Raw genomic sequence first — 14,332 nt, 5'->3', positions numbered from 1 at the left:
TGTTGACTCCATTGGAGTATATAAAAATAAATCTTCTGATAGCAGACGGTATTCATGTCTTTATTTGGGATACAGCCATAGAATAACAATGACTGAGCACAGTCAACTGACCAAACAACACACAAAGATGCAAATATTTACATTTACTTTCCCGTCTCCCTGTTAATGTCTCAAATTACATGAAAAACAATGAGAATGGATTTTCTATATTTGGACTTTTGAGCAAACATTACCGAGTTTGCTTCGGAGAAAGAAGACAAACACACAAAACAAATTGGAGGTGAAAGTCAGAGGTTCAGTGACGCAAATAGGATTGTGCATTTTGGCCATATTGCTTTTCATCTAACATAGGGGTGGAAAACCTCTGCCCTATCATGGAGCATTTCAGTTTTTCTAAAGTCTTCTGAGGGCCATCCTAAATTCATGAAAACAGAACATGAAGTTACCCAAATTCATGTTATGCGTATTGAAGGGTTGGTATGCTCTCGGCCCACAGGCTGTAGGTTGACCACCCCTGCTCTAAAGTGTTTCAGTGCTTCTTTAGATTATTTGGAAAAAGAGGGAGAACAGATACAAAAAAAGGAACATTATAAAAGCAATACTCATAGAAAATTGTACAGAAGGTTCCAGTGCATCAACCTTTCAAGCCGAGCTTCTCTTTCTCTGTCTCTCCATCTTTCTCTCTGGCAACTCATTGCACCCCTCTCAGTTGGCTATAAGCGGAGGGTTCATGTTGACGATGACTTGGACAACAAAGTCTTTCTGGATTTTGGTGTCCTGCAGACGAGTCTTATCCGTGAGGAGTTTCCCAGAGAAGAACCACCTCTGGCGGGACACGTCGATGGCCTCCCGATCCTCCAGCTGCTTCTTCAGCTCACCGATGGAGTCGGCCAAGCTGGCTGTTAGACGCACGTCCTTGCCTAAACAATACAAAAGTTGCATAACAACTAACTTTGTCCCGCGTCGTTTTCTTTTTCCCTTCCTGTTATTACCTGAGGACAATCGCACTCGCAGCTGGAACTCTTGCCTGCACGGAGGTGGCTCCACTTGCTTTTGCGTGGATTCACAGGCTTTGCTCTCGCTGCATGTTTCATTGATCAAGTTGACGGGCGGTACCAGAGTGTACGCTGGAAGCTGGTAGCGGTTACCCAGCTCATCGTAACTCTCTGTGAGAGAGCCTGTATGGATACAAAATAAATGATTCAATTAAAAAATACTCTGGAAAAAGCTGTCATTGCAACATTTCCAACATAACAAATGTCAGTGAAAGTGTCAAGGTTTTTACAAAATCACAAACTATTGTATTAATCCTAGAACTACTGTAGCGGAAATTATACTTATTTCCTCCACTTTCAGTTGCATCTGCAAGTTAAATAAATAAACCATAATTCAAATCATCTTCCAGTACAGAAGTCTTTTATTTGTGGTTAATCAGAGGCTCTTTAAATGGTGACAGATGTGTTCTATCCCCCATTTAACAATGTTTCACTGTGATAAGTCAATTCTGAACACATCCACAACCCACTTATTAGTGGGTGTGCAGACCTTTGGATTCACATTATTTCAATCCATTTTCTTTGCCGCTTATCCTCACGGGGGTCGCGGGGGGTGCTGGAGCCTATCCCAGCTGTCAACGGGGAGGAGGCGCGATACACCCTGAACTTGTTGCCAGCCAATCGCAGGGCACATGGAGACAAACAGCCGCACTCGCAATCACACCTTGGGGCAATTTTAGAGTGTCCAATTAATGTTGCATGTTTTGGGGATGTGGGAGGAAACCGGAGTACCCGGAGGAAACCCACACAGGAACGGGGAGAACATGCAAACTACACACAGGCGGGTCCAGGATTGAACCCGGGACGTCAGAACTGAGGGGTCAACGATTTATCAGCAGTTCCACCGTGCCGCCGTATTTTGACTTCGAAAATATTTTTTTCAGTTGCGTTGTCCAGGTCGTACCTCACATTAATGGTGGAAAATATTTTAACACGATTTATATTGGTCTCATTTACCAATATTGCATTTGAAGAGGGGTGTGTAAACTTTATATCCAGGGTATTCTAGATTTTTTTTCACAGTTTAAAAATGTTACTCGTGTGTGGCATTCTGTTTGTCATACCCCAAGGACAAATAATTACAGTCAGTACACACACTATTTTTCTAGCCTCGCTGAAATCATCTTGTTTTCACAACAATAACCGGTAGTTGTGTAATGATTAAGATTAAATTATTCGGTTTCATGCACATGAAGCGGACATGACATCAAAACCACCTATTCCAGGAAAAGGGGCAAATGGTTGCCATCAAATTTTGTGAAGGGGTACCTCATGCCCATCAAAATTGTCTGCAAATCTGGATTAAAAAATGTATTGTTTTTATTAAATCTGATTTTATAATCAGGATCAAAATCTGAATATTTTAAAATCCCTGAGTGAAATTTGCAGTGTAACTCTGACTTAGTGAAGCGAAGTAGATTGGACAAACAATACATATTGGAGAGCAGTAGCAGAGAAGAAAATGAAACAAAATTACATTTTTATTCACTTTTTCGAACAAGCAATAGATTTTTGTGAGTGGATGAATATGCACTTGACAGTGCTTGTATTTCCATGTCCCAGAGTGAACCAATCCAGTGGCAGTGGTCACACAGGACTATTACGTAATAACTATTAATGCCGTAATCTCTAAACAAGTGATGCCCAGCCGTCGGAAACCGCCCTTTGACATTTATAGAATTATGACAAGCGACTTACGCGGTTATGCTCAAAAATGTAAACACTTTGCATTCCCGAGCGAGATGAGACGCGCGTGCTTACCGTGAGGCAAAGTGATGCAGGCTCCGTCCACGATGGCCTGCGCCAGCTCGAGGTCGTTGCACTCAGCGGCCAGGGCTGCCGCGCGGAGCGCATCCCAGATCTCTTTGCGCCCGTCAAAAGCCGGCGCCGTGTCCCAAAACTCATCCCGCTTGCTCCTGAGCTGGCCCTCGGTCATCGGGTACTCGCTTTTCCACTTGGGACGCTCCTTCTTGAGAGGTTCATTCCGTCCTGAGGGCAAACACAACGTCTAATTCAGACTTTTTAATGCATGTCTGTTCGATGTTTTAGTACAGCTGTACTAGATGATTGAGATTAGTAAAATATGATGATTCAATACATTTAAATAAACAGGATCATCTCATTAGTAAGATGATTAGGCGTAACAGTTCATTTCAAAGATTAAGATCAAATTTTAATTTAATCATCTATCATGATACCCTCAGAGCCTTCATCATCTGATAACTGATTTACTACACTAACAGAAATAGCTCTATCACACATTCATTAAGATGATAATGAACTTAATTATGTCAATGAATAAAGCACCTCTTTGATGCTGTCTGTCAAAAAATGGGCCTTAATTTTGCAAAAACAGATTATATGATACCTCTAGTACAAAAATATCATTAGTGAGTATAATGTTATGGCCAGTGAGTAGTGGTACGAGGTACACAGCTGCTCGTCGCGTCAGACCTGACAAATGGATCATTTATCAGCACGAGTATAGAAAGAAATTTAATTTAACTCACACTGAGATAGGCGGTATAATTAAAGTGATTCATTGTCGTGCGTGGATTAGCGGCGTGACGAGTAACACATACTGCACATGTGAGCCACACACGGGTGGACGCCGCTGGATTAGAAGCGGTAATCAGGTGCCACATAACAGGATTTAGCTCTCAGTGGCTAGGCTCAAAGGGCATTGGCTGGACAGAGGAGCACGTTTCGCCCAACGACAGTCGACAGCAAGCACATGTACGGCGTGGCCTGAAATGATTTGTTCAATATACACAATCTTATCACCTCCACCCCTTTCCCTATTGCGAGGTTTATTGTAATCTGTGTGTCATGTAATGATCTTAAAACGGCATAACTGTCCACGGTGTAATATTACAATTCACATTTTTTCGTCCAATTTCATTTGACAATCTACGACAGGGTGTCAAACTCATTTTTGTCACGGTCCACATTGGAGTTCCCGTTACCCTCAGAGTGTTATGACTGTGAAACAATAAAATACTTAAACGTCTCATCATATTTACATAATCAATTTATGAACTGGTTTTGGAATCAGAAATCAAGGGCAATGTGTTTTTCAATTGGTAACAAAAATGCTTGTAAGAGCTCAACTTCATCATTTATGATCATGACATTTTGAAATTTTGAATCATGAAATTTGACACTCTAGATTTGGCGCCGCGGGCCACATAAAATCCCTGAAATAATAATAGGCTATTAACATTTCACAATTTGACATTTTCTTTCATTTATTTATTTTTTTATAAATAAAGCATACATCTGTAATACCAAATCCAGGCAAATGTACAACGTACATTTATGCAGTTTTGTGCACAATTTTGTGGTGACCACAGTAAAGGTTATCGAGATGAGAGCATTTGACATTCTACTTGCAGATGTTATAAAACGCTACATTAATAACTAAGACTGTGGAAACCAAAAATAAATACATTCAAGTAGGCAAAAAAATTGGTGCAATTGTGAGTTTGTTTTCTTCAGAACAGGAGGAAACAGATGTTAATACAAAAAGCATTTCTATAAGCGTCAACAAGAAGGAAGAGGTTGGTTCTTGTTATGGGAACTATATTACCGGAGTTGACAAAATAGCATAAAAACCACATAGAGTATCTGTAAATTTTTTTTAATTTTAACAAATATCTTAAAAACACAATGTTGGAAACAAACTTTTCCTATTTTTGTATTCTAACTTCATCAATCCATCTATCGACCTCACTATCCGTCCAGCTGTCACTCACTCCATCCAACTTACTTTTTAGCAGTATCCTTAAAGGTGGATTTGAAGAGTTGTAGTAGTTGTATTCCCTGGAGTTGGGAACTCCCATAGCCGTTTTGCTATTGTGAACGCGGCTCCATCCACAGTCGTGTCTGACGACAACAAATCGCTCAGTCCGGTCGAGTTGACCATGCGCGCCACCACCTCACCCAAGTTCCTGGAGATAAACACCCTACCGCCTCTACTTATAAACCATAAATATCCTCTCCCTGCTCTTCATGGAACAAGAGTTCAAACTGGGTGGAGTAAGTCCAGGGTCCTGGTTGACCTGAAGGTTGTATCTCGACACAAGAGGCCTAAGCTTATCACTTCTATTTGGAGGAGGGATAAACACGGCTGATGCTATGCCGCTAGCATGCCAAACCTATTAGCTTTCAATCAAACCCCATCCAAATTGCATGGGCCGGAATTCTGTCAAGAACCAGCACCAGCGCGAATTCCTTTCAAATGCTAACTCCTGAGCCTCTGACGGCACATCACTCATATTTACATTGGAATGATATGATGATTTTCTGTGCAGGCTCTGACAGAAGAATGACAAAGTTAACCGTGTAGACACCTTTTGGATTTGTGAGTCGAAAATGAAGACACAGATTTGAGGCCTGAATCAGAACAAACAGAGTAGCATGGATATAAATACTGTAGTTCCATTGTTACTTTTAACATTCTTACTAATTCATGCAACCTAGCCTCTGGTGTGGCAAGCCAGCCTAACTCTGTGCCGCTCTCATGCCTGATTTAAAATAAATAAATAAATAAATGTGGGCATCCGTCTTTAAAATCTGTCATAAAATATTAACAGTGGAATTGTACAATTTGCATCAAGTGAAAGTGGAATTTAATAACAACAAAAAAAGGATTAACTAACCATGGCCAACCAGTGCAACAAATGTGTTTTATGTTTTAGTTTTAAATATTGTATGCATTATTTTTTAACTTAGCCTTCGACTTATGCATTTAAATCAGAATAAGAATCATCTTTATATGGCAAGTATGTCAAAAACACAAGGAATTTGTCTCGAGTAGTTGGAGCCGCTCTAGTATGACAACAGACATCCATTTGACAGAAAATGGTTTCAAGAGTAAAATATTGAACGGAGAGTCACTGAGGGGAGGCGCTGTTTGCACTCCTCCCCCATGATTTGTGCTTAACATTATACAGACACCCCCCCCAAAAAAATACAACAGCTTTGTCATCCAGCATAGTCTTTGAAAATGTGACTGCCCAGACATTCAGCCCACACTTGGAAAAAACACCGTGTGGTAAATTGCGGATGTTTTTGTTATTGTTTTGGCTGTCCAACATTAGGCCTTAGTTTATGGTCATAAATATTTGAAAAAAAATGCATCTTTGGGGCATGTTCTGTCGTCTCTGGCTCACTCACTTGCTCAGACACGCTTGGATGCACACGCACTAACGCACTATTTATAGATCTGGTCGACGAACTACTTCGAGATTCAGTCGTTTCAGATAATAAAGCAAAGAATGTTTCTGAAAGGCATGTTTTGGACAACTTCATTGAAATGGTTGAGCCTGGCAGCTGTGTGTGAACTCCAATTTCATGATTTTGAATGCAATTGGTTACTACAGAACACAGCAACATAAATTCAAAATTTGGAAGACTACTTTTTACTTTTACTTGAGTTATATTCTAAAGTAGCAGCACTCCCACTTGACTACAATACTTGGAAACTCTGAATCTATGCCATTGTAATCTATTATATTATGGGGAGAAAATGTGTTTTTGAAATTGTAATTGCTTTTTCATATCACTTCCTCCTTATTAAAATGACACTTGTTATTGGCTAGCCTTGGTCATGTGCCATTTTGCCATAATCCCAAACATGGCATATTTTTCCAAATATGACATAATTCGTCCGAGATTTTGAAATAGTTGGAGTTTGTTACACTTTTGAATAGTAATATCTTTATAATTTGGAACTTTTTTTTTCAGAACATTCACTCAGATGAAGAGATCCTGTCTAAATTGTGCACATTAGAGCAACGTAGTTTTGTGTTTTCCATATTGTACACATTTATGTACAGTTTATACTGTAGTTATAAAATGCAACAATTTCATTAAGTATTTAGATTTTATCATGTTTTGTTATAGTTTACTATTTGTGTAAAGAACAAATATGGCTAAAAAAAAATATTTTATTTTTTTAGGAAACATTTAAGACTCCTCCTCCATTTAAAATGGAGCAATCAAAATATCATCTCACGTTATTAGTTACAGTAGGTGTATTACCTTGAGGAAGTAGTTCAAACAGTTACACTACTATTGCATTTTCAATGGGGTAACTTTTGAATGTAACCAAGTACAGTGTTACCTGCTAAAAGATTATGGATGTAAAGTGTAAATAGAGCATTTGCATACGTATTGCTTTTGATTCAGTTCAACAGAATCTGATGATTGTTTGCCTACTTAAAGAGTATTCAATGCCCCATTTATATTTCATTCCCATCTGATCATAATATTACTATATATGATTATACCTCCTATTTATCTCTTATGATATCGACCAATATGTCAATTGAAAGTATCCTAATCTTCCTTCAGACACAACGAATAGTAATCCACTCAAATGCAGCCAACATATAATACAAAGGCAAGACGACAAGAGGATTAAACCACCCTCTATAGTACAAAGGGAGGGCAACCTATGGTCCCTGGGCAACTGATGGCCCTAAAGAGCCTTTGATCCTGCCAACCGTGCATTTCTAAAAATGAATAAACCCTCATAAGACATTAATGTATAATAATCAAAATAAAGATTTGCTTGATCATTGCAGTATCCATCCATCCATCTTCAATGGCAGCGGTATGCAGGCTGCCTCTAGTTGTACATGAAAGCATTACTGCTTCAGTACAGTTCAGTTGTATTTAACATTTATGTGACACAATCCAATTCATTGTGCTGCTCCTCAAGATGCCCACCTTGATCACTGGGACAAAATATAATAAATACAATCAAGCAGACACAAACGAAAATGTACACTTGCCAAAATGCTTCTTATTGTGTTATTCACTGCCACCATACAGCGATTGTATCTCGAGTTTACTCTCGCAAGTCAAGGGAGAGGAGAAAGAAAAAAAAAACTCTGCCAAACTATTTGCGCATCAAAAAACTTTACAAGTTGGGTTACTTGTATTTCAAGGCACCACTGTATTTTCCATTTATTTAAGTACAGTACTTTCACCCCTATAATTAGTGCAATGTGATTGTTCAAACTGTGCATAATGTTACAGTGGTTTACAATAAAAATATATATTTTAGGACCAAAACCCATCTAATTGTAATGAACGCTTAGGCCTACTGTGCTACCGCATGTCAATTGATTAATTGAAATCAACATTGCAGATTAATCTTGGAAACTATGGTGGCACTTGGAGAGTTAAGTATTTTCCATTATTACTGGGTGGCAAATGCAGGGTGTTCCCCACCTCTTGCCCGTTGACAGGTGGGATAGGCTCCTGGACACCCCGCGACCCTTGTGAGGTTAAGCGGCTAAGAAAATGGATGGATGGATAGATGGATGGATGGATGGATGGATGGATCTACTGTATTATTTCGTAGGAGGTACTTTGCATAAAAAGTTTGAGAATCACTGTTCAGTGCATGTGCTGTTATGGTACATGCACCAGGGCCATATTTCAGCATTTCAGGGAACAGTCATGGGCCCTCTTAATTGGTGTACTCTAAACATTTTCAATATTACTGTATCAAGCAAAAAGCATGAATTTGTGAAGCTTCTATTTCCTGAGCTAAATAAATGCCTTAAAATCCTTCTTGAGATTTTTTATCGACAGTAGGAATCGTGTCAATGCTTTTGATGTAATTAATAAGATTAAACATTCAAGTGTTTGTCACATTTTCTCAAAGAGCAACAGTGGTGTCGCTCTCTGTTGCATCCTCCTCAGCTAACAGTACTATTGATACTGGCAAGAGCATATCTGACTTTTCCTGTTGTCGGTAATACACATGCGCTGCGGCAGTGGTTCACAGGTTCAAAGTGAAAACTTTGGTCATTTTAATTCCAAAAGTTTTCCTCTTTGCTTCTCCTCTTCCCCAGTTCACTGGAATAACACCGAGTAATATTTTTTCCACAATGCGCCAAGAGCCTTGTTTTCTTGAATCAAGTCTACAAATGCACAGTGAGAGGATGGAATAGTCCACTGCATTGAAGGGGGGGGGGGGAGACTCGAAACGCTCAAAATAGATAAGCATTTTTTAAATATGTTTTTAAAAGCATGAATTCAGACACACACACACACACACACAATAAATGCTCTAATCGAAGAAACTGTTTGTGGACCCCAGCAAATTTCGGGTCCTCGCGCAATTGGCCGTGTTGGGAGGGGATGGGTGGGGGGGGGGTCGAACAGAGCCAATCTGGGCTGACATTGGGCGAGAGGCGAGGTACACCCTCGAATGCTCTCCAGCCAATCGCAGGACACACACAATGTCACACAAACAACCATTCATAACTGCGGACAATTATGAATCTTCAATGAAAGTAGCAAGCATTTTTGGGCGTGTAGGAGGACAGAGAACGTGCAACTCGACACAGGAAGGCCCGAAACCAGAATCGCGCAAATAAGTATTCTCCCCGTTGACATATCACAATTAGTGCATATGAAGAGTCCACAAATTGCTTACCTCCGCGTTTTTTGCCTCGAGTCAAGCTCCGGACACTCCCGTGGCCGTCGCTCCTGCTCCTCCTCCCCACGCAGCCCCCCATCACTGTACCTGCAGAAATCACGTCCGCATTCTCAATTAATACAGATTGTTAAAATACCATATACGGTAGGAGTTCGTTGTCAATTGATAGCATTATGTGAGGGAATTATTATAACAGCTCAGCGTGTTCCTGCTCGTCCTGCCATGTTTACGTCACGTGTACTGCCAGCTGACCAGAGCACGCGCCAGGTCCACGCACCACTATCAATCACATTTTTTGCACGAATGTAGTCAGACTTTCGTGAATTATTACATCATGAGTGCATATTAAAAACTAACTCATTTGTACATTTAGGAGTGGTGGGTTTTTTTTTTAAAAAAAAAAAAAACATTTTGTTTTCAAGTTCCTCTTCCGAATTACCCACCTGAAATCCAGTCTGCTAAATGATGCATTCGTCGGCAGTTTGCTTGCCACATCAGAGCTGTCAAAATGGTCCGTTTGTGCTACAGAAACCTTCAGAGAAGCGCTAAAAAATATCCACAATTTTTTTTAAATGGAGGGAAAAATGATAATGCAGAAAAAGCTGCACTTAATCCACTACCGAATCCTGCAGAAAAACACAAACCTGAAAGTGCAAGAGGTTTGCATCTCGAATTAAAGCCCGATCGGTTTTCGCGCATGCGCTGCCAAGATCATCTCTTCAGAAGCTATTACATTCGCTGAAATAAAACGGCACGGCTTTCAAAATAAAACTTAGCAAGGGGAAATAAATGTACTAGGTATCAAACGTGAACGTAGCTTCTAAACGGTGGCTATTACAAATAATCATACTACAGAGCTATACTACAAAAGCATGCGAATGTTAACCTATGTGTGCAATTAGTACACAAGTCCATAGCGGAAGTCTTATTTTTAAGACTTTTGCGTGTCTGAATACGTAGCACTTGTCGTTTCTCGACATGGCATCCTGAGCAGACCATCTGCTACATGCACGCGCTCGAAGCTGCAAGGATTGATCTTTTTGATTCTCCTCGAATAATAAATAAAACCTAATATTATACAACAATTATTACAATATTGAGTGTTTTGGGGTGAATTCAACAGATAATGATTAAAACTATTACTTGGCCTACGCATATTTGCTAAGTTTCATTAATGATTTTCTCAAAAGAAATGTGAATGAATCAGCTTTGGGAAAGTATGTTTATAATAAAAGTAATTGATTCATATACGGTGGTACGGTATCAGACTGGTTAGGACTGAGTGGAGTTTCCATGTTCTCCCCATACCAGCGTGGGTTTCCTCCCACATTCTAAAAACATGCAAGACTAAATTGATTTAGTTGTGTACGTGGTTGGGAATAATCGTTTGTCTATACGTGCCCTGCCATTGGCGGGCGACCAGTTCACGATGTACCCCACTGTACTCGCACAAAGTCATCTGGGCCAGCACATCCGCGCCCCTAGTGAGGATAAACGGTATGGAAATTATTCATATAGTGTACTACAGTCACACGACACGCAGGTGTGTGCGTGTGTCGGAGAATGGAGACGTCTAATTTTTTTTCTTTTACATATCTTTTTGTCCTGTCAATTTATAGAATTGCGTGTTTAATTCCATTTATTTGCTGTCGCCAATTCATTCAGAATCCTATACCAAAATATTTGACAAAATCTGTGACACATTAATCATAGTATATCCCTTAGTTCTAATAACACGTGTTCAAATAAAGCTCAAATTTAGCATGCGTTTGAATTAATCCCAGACCGATATTGCATTTTGTGCGTGCGTGCACATGCAGCCTGCCTGCTTTAACAATGTTGTGACGTAACAGATGAGATGAGACCCTGAAACCAAATAAAATGCAGGACACAGTTGTTTATCATTGCCGGGTATTTTCAGTGAATCCAATTAAGACTAACCAGGTTTGAATTTCTTTAAACAAGATTTATTAACTTAGACAGATAAAAAATACAGATAAATAATAGTGCTTACTGGGGTGTCGATCAGGCTCAACTATTTAGCTCAGGTAGAATATGAGCAATTGATGTCCTTTAATTATTTGCTTCAATTCATTCAAAGCACTGATAAAATATCAAACTCAAAAATTGAGATTCTGCAGTGTTTTTTGAGGTACTGGAGGTTGTTTTCATCCACTTTCTTGACTACCATCAGGATCCAGCATGATGCCAGCGGGGTACACACACACCAAATGAAGGCCGAATTTTTTTTTCCCCTTCCCAATCTTCTCAGAAAACAGTCGGGAACTGACAATCGTAAAATTTTAAACATGCTACGATCGTAATTATTGTCACGGGAAATGAAAATGTAACACTCTTGATGGACGCAAAAAGAGGAGCATGTTGTTGAGTTTCATGTCGGTATCGAGCTCGTGCACGTGACGTCACCATTTTCACGGCGCCATATTGCCGGTAAAACAGAGTTGCTCGACATTGAACCAGAGGAGAATACTTACAATACCTTAGATCTGTTGTGCTGTTGGTTGTCACAACAGACAAGACAGAAATTCAAAGAGATCACTCTATGCAATACAAGCTGAAGAGACCAGAAAGAATCGATGGATTTCGGCAATTAAACATGATGGATGGTGCCCATCCAAAATAGACACACACCTGTGTCGCGATTGCTTCGTTTCAGGTAGGAATTATTCTTCTCAATCTCAGATTTCCTAAAAAGTAATTATAATGCCTAGTTGGCTTATTTGAGAACAATGCGTGTTAAAAAAGAAAAAAAAACTGTCGCAGAGGTTTACGGAGGTTAAGTATGGCTGACCTCGCTTCCGTGTACGTTCCATGGAGACGACTCCGCCCACTTTTTTTTTAAAATCATAATGAATGAGAGTTTGTGTAAAACCAGGGGTCATTTATTTCAAGATTGGTATTTGTATTGAATACTAGCTGAAAAGATCGATGGATTCCAGCAAAGGTTAACGTGTCGCCGAACACACTTCCATGTTCACAACCGGTCAAAACCGTCACTATGTGGGATTTATTATTATATAACAGATCCATCAACAAAGTATTCATATGTATCCAGACTTTGATACACTTTTAAACTTTTCCATGTAAATCTCGACGACTTACTCACCAGATCCATGTGTAGATCCAGTTGTCCAGGACAAGTGGAATTGAATTAACAGTCAAATTTCTTATCATCGAAAACATCGACTTTGGCATTAAATACGGGTCCTCTATGCCGAGTTTATGTAATTTTTCCACGTACCGTCGTTTATTATCACCTTCTAATTGTCTGACGGTGTCGGATTAGAGTCTGGCCGTCGTGCTACGGGACATATTTCTGTGTCGTCTCCAACCGAATTAGCATTGAGCAATCCTTAGCTTGACCGGCAATATGGCGAGGTAAACAAAAGTCACGTGATTTTATGACGTAGGTGAATGAACTCTATATACGTATATAGCTCGTGAGTCACTCAGTGCAATAAGACAGCGTGAAGAGCGTCCCACTGCAGGTAAAAATTACCTTAGCTTCCTCCATTCCTTCAAGTACTTCGACTACGCACCATGCTTTCTTCTTTGTATTTTCCATCAGTCTGTATGCCCTCTGGCACCATTACACCTCTCACAGGTGAGTTTTGGTACTATCCGGTATGTGGGGAACCAACTTTAAATTTCGCCAAACAAGCTAAAGCGCTTCCTACCGGCTCGGGAAAATGCCAAACCCCTACAACAGGAGACCAGGACAAAGCACCAGTAGAAACTGTAAACATATGAAATGTCTTTTTTTTTAAACAAGATGTCTTCAAGAGATACTTCTACTTCTTCTTCTTCTCCTTCTTCTTCTTTGCCTTTCGGCTTGTCCTGTTAGGGGTCGCCACAGCGTGTCATCTCAGATGAACACATATTTCTCTGGCACAGTTTTTACGCCGGATGCCCTTCCTGACGCAACCCCTCTGCATTTTAGCCGGGGAGAGAAGCTTATAGCACCAGGTATTCCCAACCGGTCTCCCATCCAAGTACTAACCAGGGCCAAACCCGCTTAGCTTCCGAGATCTGACGAGATGATCGGGCGTTCTCAGGGTAGCGTGGCTGTAAGCCCTTCAAGAGATACTAAAGATGACAATATCCAACGTTTCGCTTTTGTTTGTGTTTGCACATCAATTTGTACAAATAAATTATATGCATGTATAGGACTTGTGTTTGAAGACACGAGCAATAAAGAAAACAAAACTTGAGCAAGTTTGGGTTCAGACCATGATCTCACCAGCTCATTGTTATGCTAATTATAGCAACCTAGAAAAGGAAGTCCCCCAACCACATTTCGGGGTTTGGTCATGTGACAGTCTGCATAAAGCGAATTCTCAATGGAGATATTCTTATGTGTGTAACACATACTATAAGAGCAGTAAGATCACAGGGGATTTTTTTTTCTTTTGAAGTGGGCTCAGTCATTTTGAAAATCTTCTAAAATAGTAAAAAATTGGTGTGTGTGTACCCCGCTTAATGTCAAGTAGGCCTGAAGCAGCTTGATGGCTTAAACTTGTATTGGCTCCTTTTTGACGGGGAAGCTGTCCCACGTCAAGCCATCGCCAAGTGGCAAGTGAGCGGAGGGCAGCAGAACACGCGTGAACCAGTGACTGCAAAGGTGACATGAAAACACCCATTAGATTAAATGGTCTCACAAATAAAAATAACAAGTGCATCTGAAGACAGAAACGTGAGAGAAAAACACACCGTCTCTTTTCCACGCCAAGGAAGAGTTTCCAGTTATGGAGCTTGCCATAGTTAAATGGATTTTTGTACACCTGACATACAAGGA

General features: G+C 40.1%; 1 protein-coding gene and 1 pseudogene across 1 annotated transcript; both read right to left on the bottom strand.

Moving 5' to 3' along the window:
* Positions 1–50: 50 nt before the first annotated feature.
* ubtd1a (ubiquitin domain containing 1a) lies at positions 51–10,292 on the bottom strand. Its single transcript, XM_061837011.1, has 6 exons — positions 10,161–10,292; positions 9,960–10,061; positions 9,514–9,603; positions 2,817–3,044; positions 993–1,178; positions 51–920 (listed from the first exon to the last, which is right to left on the bottom strand). The coding sequence occupies exons 2-6, from the start codon at positions 10,009–10,011 to the stop codon at positions 706–708; spliced, it is 771 nt and encodes a 256-aa protein (XP_061692995.1). The 5' UTR covers positions 10,012–10,061; positions 10,161–10,292; the 3' UTR covers positions 51–705.
* Positions 10,293–13,488: 3,196 nt separating this feature from the next.
* Positions 13,489–13,610, bottom strand: LOC133510310 (5S ribosomal RNA; annotated as a pseudogene).
* Between the last annotated feature and the right edge of the window lie 722 nt (positions 13,611–14,332).

The sequence above is a fragment of the Syngnathoides biaculeatus genome, chromosome 12 (genome assembly GCF_019802595.1).
Source record: "Syngnathoides biaculeatus isolate LvHL_M chromosome 12, ASM1980259v1, whole genome shotgun sequence".
Classification (NCBI taxonomy): Eukaryota; Metazoa; Chordata; class Actinopteri; order Syngnathiformes; family Syngnathidae; genus Syngnathoides; species Syngnathoides biaculeatus.
The sequence above is the reverse complement of the archived record's forward strand: the minus strand, read 5'-3'. Positions and strand labels throughout refer to the sequence as shown.

Excerpts from the sequence above, each read along its gene's own strand:
- ubtd1a (XM_061837011.1), bottom strand. The coding sequence starts at position 10,011 with ATGTGGCAAGCAAACTGCCGACGAATGCATCATTTAGCAGACTGGATT. Across the intron at positions 9,604-9,959 it reads TTTAGCAGACTGGATTTCAG|GTACAGTGATGGGGGGCTGC; the intron begins GTGGGTAATTCG and ends TGATTTCTGCAG. Across the intron at positions 921-992 it reads GCGAGTGCGATTGTCCTCAG|GCAAGGACGTGCGTCTAACA; the intron begins GTAATAACAGGA and ends TGTATTGTTTAG.